Source organism: Dendrobates tinctorius, unplaced genomic scaffold, assembly GCF_039654945.1.
Source record: "Dendrobates tinctorius isolate UK_male_01 unplaced genomic scaffold, ASM3965494v1 ptg000120l, whole genome shotgun sequence".
Classification (NCBI taxonomy): domain Eukaryota; kingdom Metazoa; phylum Chordata; class Amphibia; order Anura; family Dendrobatidae; genus Dendrobates; species Dendrobates tinctorius.
The window spans coordinates 10,217,955-10,242,444 of NW_027361788.1; the positions used below are offsets into that span (position 1 = coordinate 10,217,955).

The 24,490-nt window shown below is 44.0% G+C and overlaps 1 protein-coding gene across 9 annotated transcripts in view; it reads left to right on the plus strand.

Annotated features, from left to right (window-relative positions):
* GAPVD1 (GTPase activating protein and VPS9 domains 1) overlaps nucleotides 1-24,490 on the plus strand; it is a 101,527-nt gene that overhangs the window by 61,308 nt on the left and 15,729 nt on the right. For 3 of the 9 annotated variants that reach the window (XR_012235000.1, XM_073590738.1, XM_073590743.1), the window contains 11 exons: nucleotides 4,216-4,345; nucleotides 6,393-6,518; nucleotides 6,601-6,774; nucleotides 10,493-10,633; nucleotides 11,023-11,157; nucleotides 11,245-11,364; nucleotides 12,889-13,041; nucleotides 16,327-16,688; nucleotides 16,938-17,025; nucleotides 18,144-18,221; nucleotides 18,312-18,434. Coding sequence is in view for 8 of the 9 variants with exons in the window: in XM_073590738.1 (XP_073446839.1) it covers nucleotides 4,216-4,345; nucleotides 6,393-6,518; nucleotides 6,601-6,774; nucleotides 10,493-10,633; nucleotides 11,023-11,157; nucleotides 11,245-11,364; nucleotides 12,889-13,041; nucleotides 16,327-16,688; nucleotides 16,938-17,025; nucleotides 18,144-18,221; nucleotides 18,312-18,434 (1,630 nt within the window). In the remaining variant the exon portion in view is untranslated. The remainder of the gene's footprint in view (nucleotides 1-4,215; nucleotides 4,346-6,392; nucleotides 6,519-6,600; nucleotides 6,775-10,492; nucleotides 10,634-11,022; nucleotides 11,158-11,244; nucleotides 11,365-12,888; nucleotides 13,042-16,326; nucleotides 16,689-16,937; nucleotides 17,026-18,143; nucleotides 18,222-18,311; nucleotides 18,435-24,490) is intronic. The other 6 variants (XM_073590740.1, XM_073590744.1, XM_073590741.1 and 3 more) reach the window with 4 other exon arrangements.

Genomic DNA, 24,490 nt, shown 5'->3' on the forward strand with positions numbered 1-24,490 from the left:
ACAGACTGATCCAACTTCAGTGGAAATGCCTCAAGATAAGGAAATGATGCTCAGTAGTGTGTATGTGTGGCCTCCACGTGCCTGTATGACCTTCCTACAATACATGGGCATGTGCCTGATGAGGTTCTCCTGAGGGATCTCCTCCCAGATCTGGATTAAAACAGTCAACTTCTGGACAGTCTGTGGTGCAACATGGCTTTGGTGGATGGAATGAGACATCATGTCCCAGATATGCTCAATTGGATTCAGGTCTGGGCAGGCCAGTCCATAGCATCATTGCCTTCATGATGCAGGAACTGCTGACACACTTCAGCTCATGACGCCTAGCATTGTCATGCATCAGAAGGAACCCAGGGTCCACTGCACTTACATATAGTCTCACAATGGGTCTGAGGATCTCATCCCAATACCTAATGATATTTAGTGTACCTGTGGCTAGCTCATGAAGGGCTGGGCAGCCCTCCAAAGAGATGTGATTTTACACAATTAGTGACCCACTGCCAAACCGGTCATGCTGTATGATGCAGGCAGCAGAACATTCTTCACGGAGTCTCCAAATACTGTCACATCTGTCGCATGTGCTCAGTGTGAATCTGCTCTCATCCGTGAAGAGCACAGGGTGCCAATGTCGAATATGGCAGTCTTAGTGTTCTTTGGAAAATGTCAGTTGCCCTGCACGGTGTTGGGCTGTAAGCACAACACCAACTTGTGGACATCAGGCCCTCATACCACCATCATGGAGTCTGTTTTTGATAGTTTGAGCAGACACATGTTGTTAGTGGCCTGCTGAAGGTCATTTTGCAGGGCTCTGGTACTTCTCCTGTTCCTCCTTGCACAAAGGAGGAGGTAGCGGTCCTGCTGCTGGGTTGTTGCCCTACGGCCCCCTCCACGTCTCCTGGTGTCGCCTGGTTATCTGATCCAAGCTCTGGACACTGTTCTGACAGACACAGCTACCCTTCTTGCCAGTGCTCGCATTAATGTGCCATCCTGGATGAGCTGCGCTACCTGAGCAACTTCTGTGGGTTGCAGACACCACCTCATGCTACTGTACAGTACTTCTAGGTGTGAGAGCAATGACAAAATGCAAAAGTGACCAAGACAGCCAAAAAGGATGAGAACTGAGAAATGGTCTGTTGTCACCCTCTGTAGAACCACTCCTTTATAGGGGGTGTCTTGATAATCGCCTATCATTTCTACCCGTTGTCTGTTCCATTTGCTCAACATTGACTCATAGTTGATTGACACATTGTGTTGTTTAAGTGTTCCCTTTATTTTTTGTACAGTGGGGAAAAAAGTATTTAGTCAGCCACCAATTGTGCAAGTTCTCCCACTTAAAAAATTGAGAGAGGCCTGTAATTGACATCATAGGTAGACCATCACTATGAGAGTAAAAATGAGAAAACAAATCCAGAAAATCACCTTGACTGATTTGGCAAGATTTATTTTGCAAATTATGTTGGAAAATAAGTTTTCGGTCATTAACAAAAGTTCATCTCAATATTTTGTTATATATCCTTTGAGGGCAATGACAGAGGTCAAACGTTTTCTGTAAGTCTTCACAAGGTTGGCACACACTGTTCGTGGTATGTTGGCCCATTCCTCCATGCAGATCTCCTCTAGAGCAGTGATGTTTTGGGCCTGTCACTGAGAAACACGGACCTTCAACTCCCTCCAAAGGTTTTCTATGGGGTTGAGATGTGGAGACTGGCTAAACCACCCCTCTCCTTCATTGCCCTAGCAGTGTGCTTGGGATCATTATCATGCTGAAAGACCCATCCACTTTTCATCGTCAACGCTCTTGCTGATTGAAGGAGGTTTGCACTCAAAATCTCATGATACATGGCCCCATTCATTCTTTCATGTACACAAATCAGTCGTCCTGGTCCCTTTGCAGAGAAACAGCCCCAAAGCATGATGTTGCCACCCTCATGCTTCACAATAGGTATGGTATTCTTTGAATGCAACTCAGCATTCTGTCTCCTCCAAGCACAATGAGTTTTGTTTCTAATAAACAGTTCTACGTAGGTTTCATCAGACCATATGACGTTCTCCCAATACTCTGCAGGATAATCCAAATGCTCTCTAGCAAACTTCAGATGGGCCCGGACATGTACTGGCTTAAGCAGGGGACACGTCTGTCACTTCAGGATCTGAGTCCCTGGTGGCGTAGTGTGTTACTGATGGTAGCCTTTATTACAGTGGTTCCGGCTCTATGCAGGTCAATCACTAGATCCCCCGTGTGGTTCTGGGGTGAGAACTTGCATGGAGCGCCAGATCATGGAGTTTATCAGTGGTCTTGCATGTCTTCCATTTTCTTATTATTGCTTCCACACACCAAGCTGCTTGCCTATTGCAGATTCAGTCTTCCCAGCCTGGTGCAGGGCTACAATTTTGTTTCTGGTGTCCTTCGACAGCTCTTTGGCCTTCACCATAGTGGAGTTTGGAGTGTAACTGTTTGAGGTTGTGTACAGGTGTCTTTTATACTGATTAGTTCAAACAGGTGCCATTACTACAGGTAATGAGTGGAGGACAGAGGAGCCTCTTAAAGAAGTTACAGGTCTGTGAGAGCCGATAATCTTGCATGTTTTTAGGTGACCAAATACTTATTTTCCACCATAATTTGCAAATTTAATCTTGCCAAATTAGTCAAGGTGATTTTCTGGATTTGTTTTCTCATTTTGACTCTCATAGTTGTGGTCTCCCTATGATGTCAATTACAGGCCTCTCTCATCTTTTTAAGTGGGAGAACTTGCACAATTGGTGGCTGACTAAATACTTTTTCCCCGTTATTGAGTTAAGGGGCTAGTTATGTTAAAAAAGTAAAATGTATTAATTTGCTTTTTACATTACATTTTGTATCTGTCTGGAGTTTGTGTCAGACTGTATTACAATATGGTCATCTGTTGTAATAAAAAATATTTGATTAAAAAAAAAAATACTTTTTCCCCCACTGTATGTGTATATATACCTTCAGTTACAAGTATTGTATAATTCTTCTGGTTAACTATGTCGCTTACCCCATGTGCTGGCCATTGCATTAACTCAGGTATCCATGGCTAAGAGCACTAGCAACTAACTGTCACTATGTCACTTTATCAGTGGCCATAACCATAGATACCTTTGCTACTGCTATGCCATTGTCATGGGGTAAGTGACATAGCCAATCATAAGAACTGTACTACATTTCTAATTAGAGGTATTTTCTATTATTATTATAGAGGCTCTTGGAGATGGGAATACCCATTAAAGAAGTTGTCCACTACTAGAACAACTCCTTGTCAGATCTCACTGTTGGATCTGATAAAATACAAAAAGCTAATACTCCCCTCCCATGCTGGCGCCATTCCCACGGTATCGGCACTTGCGGTCCTGGGGCTCCTGTGAGGGTATGACGTGTGCTCGGCGCCCAATCAGCGCTGGAGTCACTGTCCCCGCCTTCGGACAAATTGAGTATGAAGAGGAAGTTCGGGGTGCAGCTGCTCTCAGACTTCCTCTTCATTTTCAAATTGTTCGAAGGTGCAGAAAGTAACTCCAGAGCTGATTGGACGCCAAGTATAAAAAGTTATGCAACCACACAAGACTGTGAGTGCCAACACCACTGGAATGGCGCCGGCATTGGAGGTGAGTATAAGCATTTTTATTTTATTGGGGCTAACCGTGGGGGTATGAGAAGGGATTGTCCAAGTAGTGGACAACCCCTTTAAGTATCGGGACATAAGGGCTTCACGTTATCTTTCACCAACAGTTTGGTTCAGATATGTACTTGATTTAAAGGGGGTTGTCTGTTTTTTGGAAATCCCCTGTCTCTCAGCTGCAGTTTGTTTAAAAAAACAAAAACAAAAAAAACTTTGGTTACAATCAGCCTTTCTGGGTCCAGCACTGAGTCTTCACGCTGCTCCTAGTGTCCGGTATTGGCTGCGGCACTGACGTCACTTAGAGATGCAGTCAATAACTGAGCTTGGCGGATCTGCCTGAGTTGACTGTATGAGCCGCCTAGCTCATTGATTGGTTGCAGTGCTGTTGATATAACATCAGCACTGCAGGCAATAAGACTCCGTGAGCAGCAGCATAAACTCAGCTCTAGACCCAGGTCTGGTGAGTAGGGCAAAGGTTTTTTTTTTTTTTGTTTGTTAAAACCTACTACAGCAGTGTGTCCATTGTCTGGCCACTTATTGTGTTAGATGCACCTGTACTTCTTATTTTCTATGGTTTCAGGTTATGAACATGCAGCTCGTGGATGGCGGACAAGCCGATGTTCCCGTGGATGAAACAAAGCTTCATGGAAAGCCTGACAAGACCTTGCGATTTTCTCTCTGTAGTGATAACTTGGAAGGCATCTCAGAAGGTGAGGGCCTTAAAGGGACGGTCTCATGACAGACATGTATGGCATGTCCAGAGAAGAACCCTTTTACATAGTTTTTTTCTTCTATATGCTGGTAGAGAATTTTCCAGGTAATATAATTGATGAACCATTCATTAAACAAGTTATTAGTGAGTGATCAACCCCTAAGATCAGCTGAATGAGGTCACTGCATGCTCCGGACACTGGGATGTGCATGTGGTGCTCGGCAGAGCTTTCTTGCACTCTTCCCTGGATTGACAGCTCTCTCCCTGCGTGCAAGTATAGGGAGAGACCTGTCATTCCAGGACAGCGGGTGGGGAGAAGGTGCAGGAGACCTGCCTTTCTGATTAATCTCTTGTGCAACTCAGTCCTTGGCGGCTTAAGTTTATTTTTGTCTGAAATGCTTCAGCACTTCAGTCAAAAATTAATCGATGAAATTGTCGAGCTTGGCTTGGTACTCCCCTTTCAAGGGGCAGCTTGTATGTGTTTGCTGTCATGTTCACGTTAAATTCTATATTTCTAAAAAGTGACTGAAGCCCTGACAAAACCTTTTCCTTTTCTCTGCTATGTTGAAAGCTCAATATGTACATTTTTCCTTCAACTATTAACAGAGATTCTTCTCCGGGGTCGTTTATTTTGTTTGGTTTTTTTTCCCCTGTATGACATTGTCCAATCAAATGCACCCAGAGAAGGTCAGAACTAGCTTTCTCAGAGTGATCTGCTAATGTTGTTTGTCTTGATCACCTTGAGATCTCCCTGCTGTCTCCTTCTGTCATTAGTCATTACAGCAGTAAAAATCATCGTGCAAGTAACATTTGCTGCATAAGCTTTGACTGTATGCCCTGTTACCTGCAGTAGGTTGGCTCTTATGCCCCGTTACCTGCAGTAGGTCGGCTCTTATGCCCCGTTACCTGCAGTAGGTCGGCTCTTATGCCCCGTTACCTGCAGTAGGTCGGCTCTTATGCCCCGTTACCTGCAGTAGGTCGGCTCTTGTGTCCTGTTACCTGCAGTAGGTCGGCTCTTGTGTCCTGTTACCTGCAGTAGGTCCGCTCTTATGCCCCGTTACCTGCAGTAGGTCGGCTCTTGTGTCCTGTTACCTGCAGTAGGTCCGCTTTTATGCCCCGTTACCTGCAGTAGGTCCGCTCTTATGCCCCGTTGCCTGCAGTAGGTCCGCTCTTATGCCCCGTTGCCTGCAGTAGGTCCGCTCTTATGCCCCGTTGCCTGCAGTAGGTCCGCTCTTATGCCCCGTTGCCTGCAGTAGGTCCGCTCTTATGCCCCGTTACCTGCAGTGAGTCCCATCTTCCTATGCCTCGATACCTGCAGTAGGTCCCCATCTTCTTGTGCCTCGATACCTGCAGTAAGTCCCCATCTTCTTGTGCCTCGATACCTGCAGTAGGTCCCATCTTCTTATGCCTCGATACCTGCAGTAGGTCCCATCTTCTTATGCCTCGATACCTGCAGTAGGTCCCATCTTCTTATGCCTCAATACCTGCAGTGGGTCCCATCTTCTTATTCCTCGAAATCTGCAGTAGGTCCCATCTTCTTATTCCTCGATACCTTCAGTAAGTCCCATCTTCTTATGCCCATATACCTGCAGATCATGTTGAAAATTTTTGTTTCTGATCTTTTCTGGAGGTTTTTTTTTTTTTTTTCTCTCTCCTGTAGCACGCCACCTTATGTTAGTTCAGCGTCATTTAGGGGGAAAAGTGAACTCCTCCAGAAAAGAATCAGTTACCTCCCTTTTGGTTGAAGGAGAAATCTGCATATTCGAGGCCCTGAACATCAGTAGCCCTCATCTCTGTAACGCAGTGGAGGCAAAAAAAAAAAAAAAAAAAGTTGAAGGGGACTTGGGACCATCACCGCTCCTTCAAACAGCTGATTTTCTGAGGTGTCAAGCATAAGACCCTCCCTCCTCCACCAATCTTGTATGGATTGTTTCTTATAAGGATAGGCCGTCAGTTGTTTAAAGTTCTAGACCACCCCTTTAAGATGTGTTTTCAACACTTTGGCTGTTAACTCAAATAGCATAAAAGAAAATTTGTCTCCACAGGACCATCAAACCGATCCAACTCCGTGTCCTCCCTGGACCTGGAAGGGGAGTCTGTGTCGGAGTTGGGGGCCGGGCCGTTGGGCAGCAATGGGGTGGAGGCGCTGCAGCTGCTGGAGCACGAGCAAGGTGAGCATCCATCTGTTACCAGCATCTTGCTGATAAAATGGGATTATATTAGATGCAGGCTAAGCATCGTTATTTCATGCAGCCACCACACAGGACAATCTGGATGACAAGTTGCGCAAGTTTGAAATTCGGGATATGATGGGACTGACCGAAGATAGAGACATCTCCGAGACGGTCAGTGAGACGTGGAGTACAGATGTTCTCGGCAGCGACTTTGACCCCAATATTGATGAAGATCGACTTCAAGAAATTGCTGGTAAGGCAGAAATCAGGATCTTGTGTGGTTTGTAAGGCTTAAAGGGGTTGTCTTGTCTTCAGTGAGTCACTTATGACGTGTTTATCAATCTGTACACTTTGCATGATCTATACATGAATGATTCGGAAACATGGCGCCTGGATAGTGAACTGTAAGACATGGTAGATAAAAACCACTTTGTGTTGATGTGTAGCAAGGTTTTTAAGGGGCCCAAGGGCTTATCTTACCACTGTAGATATTAGTGTTAGAAGTCCATGCGATGCATCTAAGATGGTAGAAATAGGTTTTTAACAATTTAAAAAATTTTAGTGCCCTAAAATTATGATAAAGTGTACACCTTGTTCTGCCAAAAACAAGGCTGCCATGGGACAGAGTAATTGCATAATCTTCACTGTAAGTCCGAACTTTATTCTCTACCCACGTAGCTTCACTAATTGCTCCTCAGGGTCCCTGCTGCTGAATCTCCATCCTCATAGCTTCATTGACTGCTCCTCAGTGTCCCTCCTCCCTACTGTTGAAGCTCTGGCCACCTAGCCTGGTTGGCTGCTCCTCGGTGCCCCTCTTCCCTGCTGGTGAATCTCCACCCACCTAGACTCGATGGCTGCTCCTCAATGTCCCTCCTCCTTGCTGCTGAATCTCCACCCACATAGCTTCATTGACTGTTCCTCAGTGTCTTTCCTACCTGCTGCTGAATTTCTGCCCAACTAGCCTGGTTGGCTGCTCCTTAGTGCTCCTCTTCCCTGCTGCTGAAACTCCACCCACCCAGCCTGGTTTTCTGCTCCTCAGTGTCCCACCTCACTGCTGCTGAATCTGCCCCCCTTGTATCCTGGTCGGCTGTTCCTCCTTGTCCTCCTTCCTCCCTACTGTTAAATCTACGCCCACGTAATTGACTGCTCCTCAGTGTCCTTCATGTTGAGATCACCCAATGCTCAGTACAAGCTGTAGCTGTTAGGCTTTGTAGGCAGAGACTGAATACGTTTGGACTTATGGACTCTCACTGTATAGCTGGACTCAAATAATGGTCCTTTAAAAATCAGCATTATACAACCATTTTGATATATTTTCAAAATATGTACAACAGCCGCCTCACGTCTAAGATCTACATAATAATTTATAGTTTGTATTGTGAAATTTGGCATTAGATCCCCTTTAAGATGGGCTGTAAATGCGTGGTCAGCAGGTAACGACACACGTCCATGCTTTTGTGTGTGATGCTTCATTGGCTTCAGGGATTATGCTCATGTTTCAAAGTTATCCTCTATCAATTTGCTAGGCAATAACAGTTTTTATCACTGGAGATGTGACTGTTGGGAACCCACAGATCCTGAATGCCGGGACTGAGAACACTGTTTGAATAGAGCAGTAGTCAATCATATGTATTGCTGCTCTGGTCCATCCTAATGGGTGCACCAGAGCTGACCAAGCACTACGCTCGGCTAGTCGTCAGCGCGGCTGCAAAAATGAATGAAGTGGCAGTGCGGTTGATTGACACACAGCGGTTTGGAAGTTATCACCTATGTCACGGATATGGGCATAACTTTTAAACTTGAGAAAACTCCTCACCATATTGCTAGAATGAGGTATGAACAGCAGCAATGAAAAATGTCCTTGTAAGCATCTCCAGAGAAGTTCCATCTGGGGTTTCTGGTCGTTTCCCTGTTTTCCGCCTTGCCAGCGCTAAGTACTGACGTCAGCGGATTTCACGGGTGCTATTGTGCATGGTCACGAGCATTGTGTACTCTAAAAATAGTTTGGGGAAGCGCTGAAGACACGATGGACGGTCACCCTCCGCCGCACAATTCTGGTGACTGCCCAGCTCCCTCTAGTGGTCACGTACAGGACTGTAGACTGGCTAAATTTTTTGTTTAAGGGAATCTGTCACCCTATTTTTCGCCTCTCAACTGCCGGCACCGACATCAGGGGCTTATCTACAGCATTCTGTAATGCTGTAGATAAGCCCCCCCCCCCCCCCCGATGTAACCTGAAAGATAAGAAAAAAGAGTTAGATTATACTCACCGGAGGGGGGTGGGTCCGGTTCAGCGCCTCCCTTCTTCTAACGGTGACGTCTTCTTCTTTCCTTCCCGTCACGGCTCTTTTTTTTTTTTTTATCTTTCAGGTTACAAGCCCCTGATGGGCGAAAAATAGGGTGACAGATTCCCTTTAACCCCTTGGAATACAGCCTATTGTGGCTGTAAAGATGCAGAGGGGCACTTTTTGATTATTTCATTTTTTTAATTTTGTTTATACATGAAAGTTAGTTTTATCTAGGTTTTTCTTATTTAAAGAGGTTTACAAAAATAACCGCTCCCCCCACAAAAATATCCTTTTGCCATCTTCTAAAATCCATGACTCAATCAATGCGTATAAGGAGATCTGGAGCACATTCTCATTATTGACTGTAAATCCCCATCATATCCCAGGTGCAGTTGCAGAAAACATGCTGGGTAGTCTGCTCTGCTTGCTCGGGTCAGGCTCCATACTACTAGATACATAACCCAAAAAGCATATTCATAAAAAATTATATTCCTGCAATTTGAAAACCGCTGCTCTCAATGACAAATGTTTCCAAGCATTTAGAGTGGTGTAGAAACCTTCAGAAATGGTCCCTCGAGCTGTGGAAACGTGATATTCTCAGACGAATCATCGTTTACCCTATTTCCGACCTCCGGCCGAGTGTACGTTTGGAGACAGCCAAAAGAAGCATTCCATCCAGACTGCCTTCTCCCAACCGTAAAACATGTTGGAGGTTCTGTGATGATCTGGGGTGCTATTTCGTGGAGATCCACCGGGCCAATGATATCCCTTCATGGAAGAATTAACAGCCACGATTATTTAGGCATTTTGGGCGACCAAGTGCATCCTATGGTTCAAGCACTGTTCCCGGAGGGGAACGCCATCTTTCAGGATGATAATGCACCAATTCATACAGCTAGAATCGTTAAAGCATGGCACGAGGAACATTGTAATGAAGTTGAGCATCTCATCTGGCCCCCACAATCCCCAGACCTCAACATTATTGAGCATTTATGGTCGATTTTAGAGATTCAAGTTAGACGTCGATTTCCGCCGCCATCGTCGCTCAAAGAACTGGAGGGTGTTTTAACTGAAGAATGGGCTACAATTCCTTTGGAAACAGTTCACACCTTGTATGAATCCATACCTCGGAGAATTGAGGCTGTAATCGCCGCAAAAGGTGGACTTACACCATATTAAACTAACTTTTGTTGATATTTCCAGGTGTTTCCATTATTTTGTCCAACCCCTGTATATAGATATATCTATATCTATCTATCTATATATATATATATCTATATGCAAAGGTATAGTGCTAAATATTCAAATAAGCACAATTCATTCAAGTGAAAAGGTGGAAATGAGGTGCTGAAAAAGAATGGGAAAGTGCTATGTGCAAAAAAATATATAATCAATATATGTATATCACAGCCATGCGTTACTAAATAATAAAAAAGCTAAAACACTAAAAAATGGATATTATTTAGCCAAAGTTAAGAAAATGCATTGCAATAATTAATATATAATAGGGAAATACCACAGGTACCAACCGGTATTGACACACTACTGCCCCAGCACACAGCACTCCAACGCGCGTTTCGCTTTCGCTTCGTTTTGCCATCTTCTAGAATCCATTAATCAATGCATATAAGGAGGTCTGGAGCACATTCTCATTAATGACGGTAAATCTCCATCTTATTCCAGGTGCAGCTGCAGAAAACATGCTGGGTAGTCTGCTCTGCTTGCCCGGGTCAGGCTCCATACTACTAGACCCTTGTACTGGATCCACCATTTCTGAGACCACCAGTGAAGCCTGGAGTGTGGAGGTCCTGCCCAGTGATTCGGGTGAGTCTCAGTACTAGGCATCACATGCGGATTATATGAGTCCACTGTAAGAAAGTGATCATATAACACCCATAGAAAAGATTCCCCAAACTTTGATTACGAAAATTATTTTTTAATTGCAAAAAAAAACTGCTTTTTTTTTTTTTTCTATTTGAACTTGTAAAAGAGTGCTTTCCATGTGCAGAAATGGCCAGAGCTTTAATTTGGCCTCCGTCCTGTAGCCAGTGCGTTGCGTTCTGCGGGATTAACGTTGCATCTTCCTACTGGAGTAATGTCAGAATCTTCACAAAGGGCTAATTTTGGATGTCTGTAGCTATCTGCTATCATTTTTTGATATCGCCTTATGTGAAAGTCCTACAGTCTTGATGACGCAGCAGCTTTTTTCCCAGAAGCACCAGACTTGAAGCAGGAAGAGCGGCTGCAGGAGCTGGAGAGCTGCTCGGGGTTGGGGAGTACGTCAGACGACACCGAGGTGCGAGAGGTCAGCTCCAGACCCAGCACGCCAGGCCTGAGCGTCGTGTCTGGTAAGATACATTAAGAAAAAATAATGCTCAGATCTCATTGATAAGAGATTAGTTACCAAATGGATGACTTTTTTTCTTTTAATAAAGGCATCAGTGCAACTTCTGAGGACATCCCCAACAAGATCGAAGACCTCCGCTCCGAGTGTAGCTCTGATTTTGGAGGAAAGGATTCAGTAACAAGTCCTGAAGTGGAGGACTGTGTTCACAGTAAGTAATGTTGGTCCTATGAGTTTTTTGTATTTTTTTTCATTATTACAATCTATGATTTAAGAAAAAAAAAAATCTGGTTCTCGCCAATAACTTTTTTTTAAATGGCTTGAAAAACTAACTTGATTGGTGGGGGTTCGACAATTTTTTTTGTTTTTTTTTTAATCACCGACTGGGCACTTTTATTCCTGTGTTATAAAATGGAGCGGCAGTTCAGATGCTCGATTTGTTGTCCAATATTTTTCAATGGGGCTGCAGGACAAGATTCTTGGCACCCTCACAGAGAAGGAATGGCATGGTGCCGGAAAAAGCTCTTGGCAGCCCCATAGAGAAGAAATGGAGCGGTGCCAGAAAAAGCTCTTGTACCCTCATAGTGAAGGAATGGAGCGGCGCCTGAAAGCTCTTGGCACCCTCATAGGGAAGGAATGGAACGGCGCCTAAAAAAAGCTCTTGGCACGCTCATAGAGAAGGAATGGAGCAACACCGAAAAAAGCTGTTGGCACCCTCATAGAGAAAGAATGGAGCAACGCTTGAAAAAGCTCTTGGCACCCTAATAGGGAAGAAATGGAGCGGCGTCCGAAAAAGCTCTTGGGACGCTCATAGAGAGAGAATGAAGCGGCGCGTGAAAAAGCTCTTGGCACCCTCATTCAGAAGGAATGGAGCAGCGCCTGAAAATGCTCTTGGCACTCTCATTGAGAAGGAATGGAGCTGCGCCTGATAAAGCTGTTGGCACCCTCATAGAGAAGGAATGGAGCATTGCCAGAAAAAGCTCTTGGCACCCTCATTGAGAAGGAATGGAGCAGCGCCTAAAACCGCTCTTGGCACTCTCATTGAGAAGGAATGGAGCGGCGCCTGAAAAAGCGCTTGGCACCCTCATTGAGAAGAAATGGAGCGGCGCCTGAAAAAGCTCTTGGCACCCTCAATGAGAAGGAATAGAGCAGCACCTGAAAAAGCTCTTGGCACGCTCATAGAGAAGAAATAGAGTGGTGCCGGAAAAGCGCTTGGCAGCCTCATAGAGAAGGAATGGAGCAGCATTGGATAAAGCTCTTAGCACCCTCATAGAGAAGGAATGGAGCGGCGCCACAAAAAGCTCTTGTCAGCCACATAGAGAAGGAATGGGGCAGGTTCCAATATGTGCACTGCCGCTCTATTCTAACAGGAATAAAACTTCCCCATTCTGCCGATTGGTACAAGTCCCAGCCAACCCCGGTCATCTCCTTTAATATTAGTATGACCCTTTTCTCTTCTGGAGAAAAACCTAACACTTTCAGCAGTCTCATCTTCACAGATTGGATTACAATGAAAGTTATTGCTTATGTAGACAAGAAGAGAATATTCTAGGTGGTGTCCTCCACCTCCCTGCACAGTGACTTCTGCACAGATCATAGAACATGCCCACAGCACTCTCCAGTAGATACTATTGAGTCCTCCACACACTCTACTTTCCTATGTCCATGTGGCTAATGCACAGTGAATAATTAATACGTTCCAGTACTGTAGTTCTTACTTGCTGCTGTTCTTCAGTGTTTTCGCAGAGATCATCCACGGACCCCATGCAAAAAAAGACGAGTAATATGCCTTGTTTATTTCCAGGCATCCATCATACCACGTCTCCCCAATCCCAGGCAGAGTCATTGTTAGCCATGTTTGATCCCTTAGCACCAGCATCTAATGAAGGTAACATAACAGTGTTACAGACGTTTGTGAATTGTAACCTCCGTTTTCTTGTTTTTGCAAAACTCGCAAAAAATAAGCCATACAGCTTTTTTACACTGTGTTCCAAATTATTATGCAAATTGGATTTAAGTGTCCTAAAGATGTAATTTTTTGTTTTTCAAATAAACTCATAGATGGTATTGTGTATCAGGGCTCTTTGGATCACTGAAATCAATCTCAAACGCCTGTGATAATTAGTTTACCAGATGAGCTCAATTAAAGGAAAACTACTTAAGAATGATGTTCCACATTATTAAGCAGGGCACAGGTTTCAAGGAATTTAGGAAATAAAAAGGATCTCTCTGCTGCTGAAAGGCATCAAATAGTGCAGTGCCTTGGTCAAGAGATGAAAACATTAGATATTTCCCAAAAACTTAAAAGTGATCATCGTACTGTTAAGAGATTTGTGGTTGATTCTGAGCACAGACATGTTTGTGCTGATAAAGGCAAAATGAGGAAGGTTTCTGCCAGGCAAGTTCATTGGATTAAGATAGTGGCTACTAAAAAGCCATTACAAACCAGCAAACAGATATTTAAAGCTGCTGGTGCCTCTGGAGTCCCTCGAACCTCAAGGTGTAGGATCCTTCAAAGGCTTGCTGTGGTGCATAAACCTACTATTCGGCCACCCCTAAACAGTGTTCACAAGCAGAAATGGTTGCAGTGGGCCCAGACATACATGAAGACTAATTTTCTTACAGTCTTGTTTACTGATGAGGGTTGAGCATCCAGGGTTGGTCCAGATGGATGGAGTAGTGGATGGTTGGTGGATGGCCACTCTGTCCCAACAAGGCTGCGACGTCAGCAAGGAGGTGGAGTCGTCATGTTTTGGGCCGGAATCATGGGGAAACAGCTGGTAGGGCTCTTTAAGGTTCTTGAAGGTGTGAAAATGACCTCTGCAAAGTATATAGAGTTACTGACTGACAGCTGTCTTCCATGGTATAAGAAGCAGAAATATGCCTTCAGGAGAAAAATCATTTTCATGCATGACAATGCACCATCTCATGCTGCAAAGAATACCTCTGAGTCATTGACTGCTATAGGCATAAAAGGAGATAAACTCATGGTGTGGCCACCGTCTTCCCCTGACCTCAACCCTGTAGAGAACCTTTGGATTATCATCAAGCAAAAGACCTATGAGGGTGGGAGGCAGCTCACATCAAAACAGCAGCTCTGGGAGGCTATTCTGACTTCATGCAAAGAAATACAAGCAGAAACTCTCCAAAAACTCACAATTTCAATGGATGCAAGAATTGTGAAGGTGATATCAAAGAAGGGTTCCTATGTTAACATGTAACTTGGCCTGTTAAGCTATTTAACGCCAAAATATCCTTTTTGTTCAGTGAATGTGACCTCCTAATGCTGCAAATTCCACAAATGAGCATTTTCACGTCTTTAAAACATATCAAATGTTTAGAAATTCTACTGTGCCTAATAATTTGGAACAGTGCAATTTGAGTTTTTATTCATTTTGGAGATTATACTGTTATTGTTGGGAGGTTTCTTCAATAAAATTTGTATACTCTAACAGGTGATGACTTTTATTAGACTGACTGTCATTTGTACCAACTATTTAGGAAAATCAGAGAATAATATCATTTGCATAATAATTTGGAACACAGTGTTTATAAGGCAATTGTATAGACGCCTGTTCACGAAATTAAGAAAGTGCTCCATATGCAATTCCCCTTTATATAATGTCACTATCCAGACAGATGCGTCTCTCCCACGATGCGGGGGTCTGTGGGGGGGTGTCCTCCATATACAGGGTGGTCCAAAAGTGGGTGGACAGTATGTGTAATAGGGTTATGAAGGGGGAGATTTATCAAACATGGTGTAAAGTGAAACTGACTCAGTTGCCCTTAGCAACCAATCAGATTCCACTTTTCATTCTTCACAGACTCTTTGGAAAATGAAAGGTGGAATCTGATTGGTTGCTAAGGGCAACTGAATCAGTTTCACAGATCCAGTTTTCACAGATAAATCTCCCCCAAATCTGTTTTCTTTTCAGATAATTCAGATAACCCCTAATGGCAGATAATTTAAATACAGATCAAAGAAAATGGATTTTAAAAGAGTATTGGAAATCTTAAAATGCTGAAACAGGTAGCGCAAATTGGTTGGAAACATTTGGTACTCAAACCCCAAAGAGACATACCATTTACCGCATTCGTGACAAATTCGATGCCACTGGCTCAATCCTTAATGCTCCAAAAACTGGTCAACCCAAAACAGCCTGTACAGAAAATAAGAAACAACTTGTTGCTGAAACATTTGTTCAGAGTCCAAAAAAGTCCACCAGAAGAGTCTTTTTAGAATTGGGAATTTCACGAGCTTCCATCATGCGAATCCTGAAATCTATTGGGTGGAAAGCTCATCGTCCACGTCTAATTCATGGTGTATTGGAGGATGATCCAGACAGGCGGCTGCAATTTAGTGAGATTATGCTTAACGAAATTGAAGAAAATCCAGTAATTTTAGATAACATTATGGAGTGATGAAGCTACTTTCAAATTATCTGGCCATATTAACAGACAGAATTGTATTTACTGGTATAATGAGAACATGCATTTAACATTAGAGCAACAACTAAGTGAGCCTGGTGTCAATGTTTGAGGTGGTATTTCAAGTTTTGGTGTTTTTGGACCATTTTTTGATGGAACAGTCACAGGAGATAAGTATATTGAAATTCTAATGAATCAAGTTGTTCCCCAATTACAGCAACAGCCTAATTCAAATGACCTTTATTTCCACCAAGATGGGGCCCCTCCACATTATTCAAGAGTAGCCCGCGAGTATCTTGATGAAACATTTCCTAATAAATGGATTGGCTGAAGAGGACCACTGGATTGGCCGGCACGTTCACCAGACTTGACCCCCAATGGATTTTTTCTTTTGGGGAGTACTCAAGGACAAAGTTTATAGTCGAAAACAAAAAAGTGTCAGTGATTTGAAAAATTACATAAGAGATGCATTTCAAGAAATACCCAAAGAGACTTCTGCAGAAATGTTTGTGGAAGCGTAAGAGGCAGACTTCAGAGTTGTGCAAATTGTGATGGAAAACAGTTTGAGCACCTGTGTTGATAACATTTAAGGGCTTTTGTATTATTGGTCACAATGTTATGCTTGTGTTACTAAATATAATTTTATATATAAATCAAAATAATTGTTATTACTTACTGTCACCTACTTTTGGACCACCCTGTATATTTCTTTTCTAACCACTTCTTATTTTTGGATTTCTTTCAGTGGTACGGCCTAAGGTACACTATGCCAGACCCTCTCACCCCCCTCCAGATCCACCCATCATGGAAGGTGCTATAGGAGGCAATGAAGCTCGGTTGCCCACATTCGGCTCCCATGTCTTTGTTCCCACGGACTCCGATGCCTATAGACAAAGGCACTCTTGCCCCGAGAGGCTCGTGCGTAGCCGCAGTTCCGACATCGCCACATCCATACGGCGGCCCATGAGTGATCCCGGCTGGGCAAGAAGAGCAGGAAACGAAGAGCGAGAGCAGCCGCCTGGAGGAATCATATTGGGGGCATATGCCGGGATCAATGCTTCGCAGTCCTCATCCTCCTCGCCGAGCAAGGACTCTTCAAGGGGAGAGGTACATCCTGTCTGAATCTTATTTATCCATCCATCTTACGTGTGATGCGTATTGCAATTTTTGGCTTTGAGGGTCAGGACTGATCTGCTACAACCAATGGTAGTACCCACAGATCGACATCAGAAAGCACATATGCAAAAAGCCCCCCAACAGACTGTCAGAAACCAGTTTTCACTTTGTCATTTTATTTTTTTACTCATCTAAAATTTGTTATTTTATCGATAATAGAAAAATGTATTATTTTTGTAGCCGGAAGAGAGGAAAGACAGTGATGACGAGCGTTCAGACCGTAACAAGCCTTGGTGGAGGAAACGCTTTGTGTCAGCGATGCCCAAAGGTACATTGTTATTCGGTCAGCTTATTTATTGAACCTGCTACACAATTTCAAGTCAGACAATTGTGACAGGTGTTGCAAGACTTCTGAGGCACCGCCGAGCCCCCCGCCATGCTTTGTCATAAGCGCTGCATCGCCCCCGCCATGCTTCGTCATAGGCGCCTTAGATTGGTTGCACTCCTCAGTTTGTTTGTTTTTCTGTTCTAGATGAAATGCAGAATCCATATTTCTTCAGTGTGCTGGACTCGTTTTTTGTTTTGTCAGGTTTTTAAGTATCTTTGCTGCATAAGTTTATCGTTTATGAAAAGAAAATATTCTTAGATTCTTCCACCCATTAACCCATACAAGACGGGGGCTGCACACAGATTACATATATCTAGTCTCATTTTTTCTATGTTTCATGGGGCCATTTCCCTGTGTTTTTTTGTTGTTGTTGTTTTTGTTGCAGACTGTCCGTAAAAAAAGAAAAAAAGACAACCCACATTTGAACTAGCACAATTATTGTTATGTGCACATGTACCAAAAAATCTGTGAAAGCAGCCTTACTTTGGAAACTAATCTTTCAGTGCTGTTGCCAGCAGATCTTGCTGCAGGTCTTTTGCAGTCACTTTAGGGTTTGTGACAACACCTGCCGCCTCAGTAATCTAGTGGCAGTCAGCTTCCTTTTTCTGCCACATCTAGGTAGTGTCGTCAGTGTCCTGTTACTTTATGCTTCCTGCAGTATTTGAACCACTTTCTTGACAACCTAAGAATATTATTGAACTGGAAACCATTGCCCATGAGGAATGGGCTAAGATTCCTCTGGAAAGCTGCTAGAAGCTGTTGCCACGTTTGCAGCAGGTTATAACAGCCAGAAGGGCGCCTGAAGTACTACAGATGCTTGCCATAAAAGGGGTGAATAATTCTGATACTACAGTAGTCTGTAAAAATTAGCATTTTATGGTGAATTTGGAGAAGTCACGTATTAGTTATATTTTAGCTGTTTATTAACTAATTTGACAAACTTTCTGCTGTTTTCAATAAACTTGGCTTGCAATGTGGGGGCGGGAGGGTTGATATTTTCATTTGCGATTGTAGATGGCGCCTGGCACCCCTCCTTCTAAGTGACTATCTTTTCTCAGCTCCTATTCCCTTCAGGAAGAAGGAAAAGCAGGATAAAGAGAAGGAGGAACTGGGCGCTGACAGATTCTCCATGCCAGGTGCAGGTTCAGTTTCCGGGTTTTTGTACATTAATGTCCATTAGAGGAGCCACAGAATACCTGACGGGACGTTGGGCCTTTTACTTACAGATGATGCAACCTCTAGACTTGGTCCCCATTCTCAGGCGGCAGAAGACATTCTCGATAAGTATAGGAATGCCATCAAGAGGACCAGCCCAAGTGATGGAGCTACAGGCTCTTATGAGGGAGCAGGTAAAACCATGTATCATTTCTTCATCTCTATATATAAAAATGAATGTGTATGTGTGTATCAACAACCAATCACAAAGCATCTTTCATTTCACCAGAGCTGTTCAAAAGAAGCTGAGATGTGATTGGTTGCTATGAGCAACAGTTTTTCTTGCAAACAATCATTAAGCATCTCTCATTTCACCAGAGCTGGTTAAAAGTAGCTGAGCTGTGATTGGTTGCTATGACCAACAGTTTTCCCACTTGACAACACCTCAGCAGACACTTGACATGGTGGGAGAAATATAGCATCCCTGGGAACATAAGCTCCCAGCCATTGAAAGGAGCAGAGATCACATGACAGAAATGAATCCCCCCCTCCCGTGCCTATATCCCCATCACACATCCTCCATCCCGTAGGCACATCTTCCCTCTCAAAGGGATCGTTGGTATGGAAGTCAGAGCAAATCCATCCAGCGCTTTGGCACTGACCTCAGGGTCTCTTAAATGGATCATTGGTATGGAATTTAGGGCAAATGCACTCTGCGCTTTGGTACTGACCCCAGGCCTTTCTTAAAGGGATCTCCGGTATGGAAGTCAGGGCAAATCCATCCAGCGCTTTAATTCTGACCCCAGGCCTCTCTTAAAGGGATCCCCGGTATGGAATTCAGGGCAATTGCCTTCAAATGCTCTGGTACTGAAGCCAGACTCTCTTAAAGGGATCCCCGGTATGAAATTTAGGGCAAATCCACTTAGCGCTCTGGTTCTGACCCAAGTCGACTCTTAAAGGGATCCCCGGTATGGAACTTAGGGCAAATCCACTTAGCGCTCTGGTTCTGACCCCAGGCCTCTCTTAAAGGGATCCCCGGTATTGAAGTTAGGGTAAATCCCTCAGCGCTTTGATTCTCACCTCACGCTTCTATTAAAGGGATCATTGGTATGGAAGTCAGGGTAAATCCACTCAGCACTCTGGTTCTGACTCAAGGCTGATGGGATGATGTGGGATATTAGTGGTAGTTGTCCGGTGGCTCTGACTGATGGGATGATGTGGGATATTAGGAGTAGTAGTCCAGTGGCTCTGGCTGACAGGATGATGTGGGATATTATGGGTAGTAGTCCGGTAGCTCTGGCTGACGGGATGATGTGGGATGTTACAGTGAATGTGGCTATGTGGAATGGGCGGGGCTCTACACTCAGCTTTATATAGTTAGGTCCATATATATTTGGACAGAGAACATTTTTCTACTTTTGGTTCTAGACATTACCACAATGAATTTTAAACAAAACAATTCAGATGCAGTTGAAGTTCAGACTTTTAGCTTTCATTTGAGGGTATCCACATTAAAATTGGATGAAGGGTTTAGGAGTTTCAGCTCCTTAACATGCGCCACCCTGTTTTTAAAGGGACCAAAAGTAATTGGACAGAATAAATAATTGTAAATAAAATGTTCATTTCTAGTACTTGGTTGAAAACCCTTTGTTGGCAGTGACTGCCTGAAGTCTTGAGCTCATGGTCATCACCAGACGCTGTGTTTCCTCCTTTTTGATGCTCTGCCAGGCCTTCACTGCGGTGGTTTTCAGTTGCTGTTTGTTTGTGGGCCTTTCTGTCTGAAGTTTAGTCTTTAACAAGTGAAATGCATGCTCAATTGGGTTGAGATCAGGTGACTGACTTGGCCATTCAATAATATTCCACTTCTTTGCTTTAATAAACTCCTGGGTTGCTTTGGCTTTATGTTTTGGGTCATTGTCCATCTGTAGTATGAAACGACAACCACTCAGTTTGGCTGCATTTGGCTGGGTCTGAGCACACAGTATGGCTCTGAATACCCCAGAATTCATTCGGCTGCTTCTGTCCTGTGTCACATCATCAATAAACACTAGTGACCCAGTGCCACTGGCAGCCATGCATGCCCAAGCCATCACACTGCCTCCGCCGTGTTTTACAGATGATGTGGTATGCTTTGGATCATGAGCTGTACCACGCCTTCGCCATACTTTTCTCTTTCCATCATTCTGGTAGAGGTTGATCTTGGTTTCATCTGTTCAAAGAATGTTCTTCCAGAACTGTGCTGGCTTTTTTAGATGTTTTTTTTTTAGCAAAGTCCAATCTAGCCTTTTGATTCTTGATGCTTATGAGTGGCTTGCACCGTGCAGTGAACCCTCTGTATTTACTTTCATGCAGTCTTCTCTTTATGGCAGATTTGAATATTGATACGCCTACCTCCTGGAGAGTGTTGTTCACTTGGTTGGCTGCTGTGAAGGGGTTTCTCTTCACCATGGAGATTATTCTGCGATCATCCACCACTGTTGTCTTCCGTGGGCGCCCAGGTCTTTTTGCATTGATGAGTTCACCAGTGCTTTCTTTCTTTCTCAGGATGTACCAAACTGTAGATTTTGCCACTCCTAATGTTGCAGCAATTTCTCGGATGGGTTTTTTCTGTTTTTGCAGCTTAAGGATGGCTTGTTTCACCTGCATGGAGAGCTCCTTTGACCGCATGTTTCCTTCACTGCAAAACCTTCCAAATGCAAGCACCACACCTCAAATCAACTCCAGGCCTTTTATCTGCTTAATTGAGAATGACATAACGAAGGGATTGCCAACACCTGTCCATGAAATAGCCTTGGAGTCAATTGTCCAATTACTTTTGGTCCCTTTAAAAAAAGAGTGGCACATGTTAAGGAGCTGAAACTCCTAAACCCTTCATCCAATTTTAATGTGGATACCCTCAAATGAAAGCTGAAAGTCTGAACTTCAACTGCATCTGAATTGTTTTGTTTAAAATTCATTGTGGTAATGTCCAGAACCAAAATTGGAAAAATGTTGTCTCTGTCCAAATATATATGGACCTAACTGTATGTATGTGTGTGTGTATATATATGTGTGTATATATATATATATATATATGTGTGTGTATATATATATATATATATATATATATATATATATATATATATATATATATAATTTTTTTTTTTTTTTTTTCATTATAATTTGTTATAACTAACCGTAGTTAGTTACTGTGCCCGGGCAGTGCCGGGCTTTTCAGCTAGTCTATTATTTATTACATTATATATTACAATCAGCATTGAAATCCCTTTCTGTGAAACTGACAGAGGTAACAAAGCACAACTTGGTTACCCCTGGCAGTCAATACTTTCTCTGCATTAGACATCGGATTTTTCACTCATAAATCTGCAGTTAAAAATCTGCTGAAACTGATCTGTGGAGACACGGGGGAGGGGGGGGGTTCGGTGGGTGCCCTGGTCCGCTAGCTGAAACCGCATGGACCAGGTATCACCCCACCAAACACCCGCTCTCCTTTTAATGTGGGGCATAATACTACTCAGACAACACAGCGGGAGGGTGAAACAGTGTGATAATCCTTTATTGAACCACAAAGTAGGCAGATAACACATAGAACAGTTCCAGAAAAATACCCAAGGTGGTGCACATTACAGAGTCTCGCCCTTCCGCTGACTTGCCCCGGGATAAGAGCAGTCGTGACTTCAGAGCTTCCAGGGCCGACTACCCCACCTGTGGCACACGCAGAGAATAGGTAACAACAAGCTTAGGAAGCTGACAGTCAGTTGAGATACAAGGCCAGTTGACCCAGAGGGTCACGACCTGGCTTCTCCGAACATCTCCATGGAGCTAGGCAAGTGGTGGGTCCCATTACTGGCCCAGACAAACATAACCATGGATTTGTGATGGTCAATGGAACAGATCTATATTCTTCCCGCCAGGGAGGTGGTCCGCAAAGCTGGTATCTTGTAGAATGACCAGTCTGTGTCCCTCGTGATGGCGCCATGATGTCTTGGCTGCTGTCCTGTAGGGAGTCTCTGGTTCTGTTTGATGTCTGGATGTTCTGGTTGAATCTCTGCCTCATGTTACAGAGGCATATAACCTCTTTTTATAGTTCACAACTGTCCTACTTCCAATATTCACGGGTAAAGAGGAAGAATGGTGATAAGACCATCTCGCATTGTTAGATTATGTACCGTACATACTCGTGTATAAGCCGACCCGAGTATAAGGCGACCCCCCTAATTTTGCCACAAAAAACTGGGAAGACTTCTCGACGCGTATAAGCCTAGGGTGGAAAATGCAGCAGCTACTGGTAAATTTCAAAAATAAAAGTAAAATTAATTGAGACATCAGTAGGTTAACTGTTTTTGAATATCCATATCAATCAGGAGCCCCATATAATGCTCCATACAGTTCATGATGACCCCATAAGAAGCTCCATACAAAATACACCCTATATAATGCTGCACAACGGTTAATAATGGCCTCATAAGATGCTCCATAGAATAATATGCCCCATATGCTGCTCCATAAAGGTTATGGCCCCATAAGATGCTCTATAGACTATGCTGCCCCATAAGATGTTCCATAGAATTTGCCACATAAGATGCTTCATAGAATAGGTCCCATATGCTGCCCCATAAGGTGCCCCTTAGAATATGCCTCCATAAGATGCTCCATAGAATATTCCCCCATAAGATGCTCCATAGAATATGCCCCCATAAGATGCGCCATAGAATATGCCCACATAAGATGCTCCATAGAATAGGCCCCCATAAGAGGCTCCATAGAATATGCCCCCATAAGATGCTCCATACATTATACCCCCATAAGATGCCCCATAGAATAATCCCCATATGCTGAAGCTGCTGCTTCTGCAAATAAATAAAAAAAAATGACATACCCCTCCGTCGCTGGGGCCAGGTGCCGGTGTCGCTGCTGGCTCAGGACACGGCACCTGAGATATTCACCTGTCCCCTGTTCCTACGCTGCTCGCCGCTGTATGCAGCGTCCTCTGTCAGTGACATTCAGCCAGCAGAGGGCGCTGCGAGCACGAACCACGTCACCGCACACTAACCACGTCACCGCGCCTTCTGACCTGAACATCACTGACAGAGGACGCTGCAGACAGCGGGGAGCAGCGTGGGAACGGGGACAGGTGAATATCGCATATACTTACATACCCCCTCCTGGCGCGGTCTCTGCAGCCCCGTTCTTCGGCGTCTGCCTTCAGTGGCCATGTGATACCGCTCATTAAAGACATGAATATGCGGTACACCTTTACATATTTATAACTACCCCTACAACTAACATTGCATTTTAACAGTGCCCAAAATATGTGATTAGAAATATATAAAAGCACTAGTCTCCAACCTGTTATCATCTAACTGTTGTGAAACTACAATTTCCAGCATTTCCTGACAGACATCATTGTTTATTTTTATAAACTTTGTCCATAAAGCAGGATTCACACTGTGTTTTGCAGTCCTTTTCTGGACAATGATGCATGCACTGGCCTCCGGTCTCCTGACCCAAACTCGAGAGTTTCAGGTCAGGAGTCAGGCAGGCCCATGGGACAAGCAGGGGGGCTGCAGAGACCGCATCGGGGGGGTCAGTATGATCTGACTCCCCGTTCCCCCTCCCCCGCCGACCCCCAGATATGACTCGCGTATAAGCCGAGAGCGGGACTTTCAGCCCAAAAAATGGGCTGAAAATCTCGGCTTATACGCGAGTATATACGGTAATCTATTTGCATAGATTTTCCTCTTCCTATTTTACAAGTCAACAAACTGGCTGGCCTGGACAATGTGTAATCAACATATCAGCAAACATCATTGTTCCATGACCTTGTGTGGAGACACGGCAGGTTGGCAGGTGCCTTGGTCTCCTAACAGGAACCGCATGGACCAGGGATTGTCACGCCGAAAACCCACTCTCCTTTTAACATGAGCATAGCGCTACTCGGACAACACTGAGTGAGGGTAAAACAGTTGCAATGCTTTATTGAACCAAAAAACAGGCAGATAACACATAGAACAGTCCCAGCAAAATACCCCCAAGATGGTGCACATTAGAGTCTCACCCTTCCGTTGAATTGCCAGGATAATGGCAGGTATTATTGTTGAGCTTCAGGGTTGACTACCTCACCTCTGGCACGCACACAGAGAGGAGGTAATGACAAGTGTAGGAAGATGACAGTCCATTGAGGTACAATGCTAGTTGACCTGAGAGTCACAATCTGGCTTCTCTGAACATCGCCATCTCCATAGTCGAC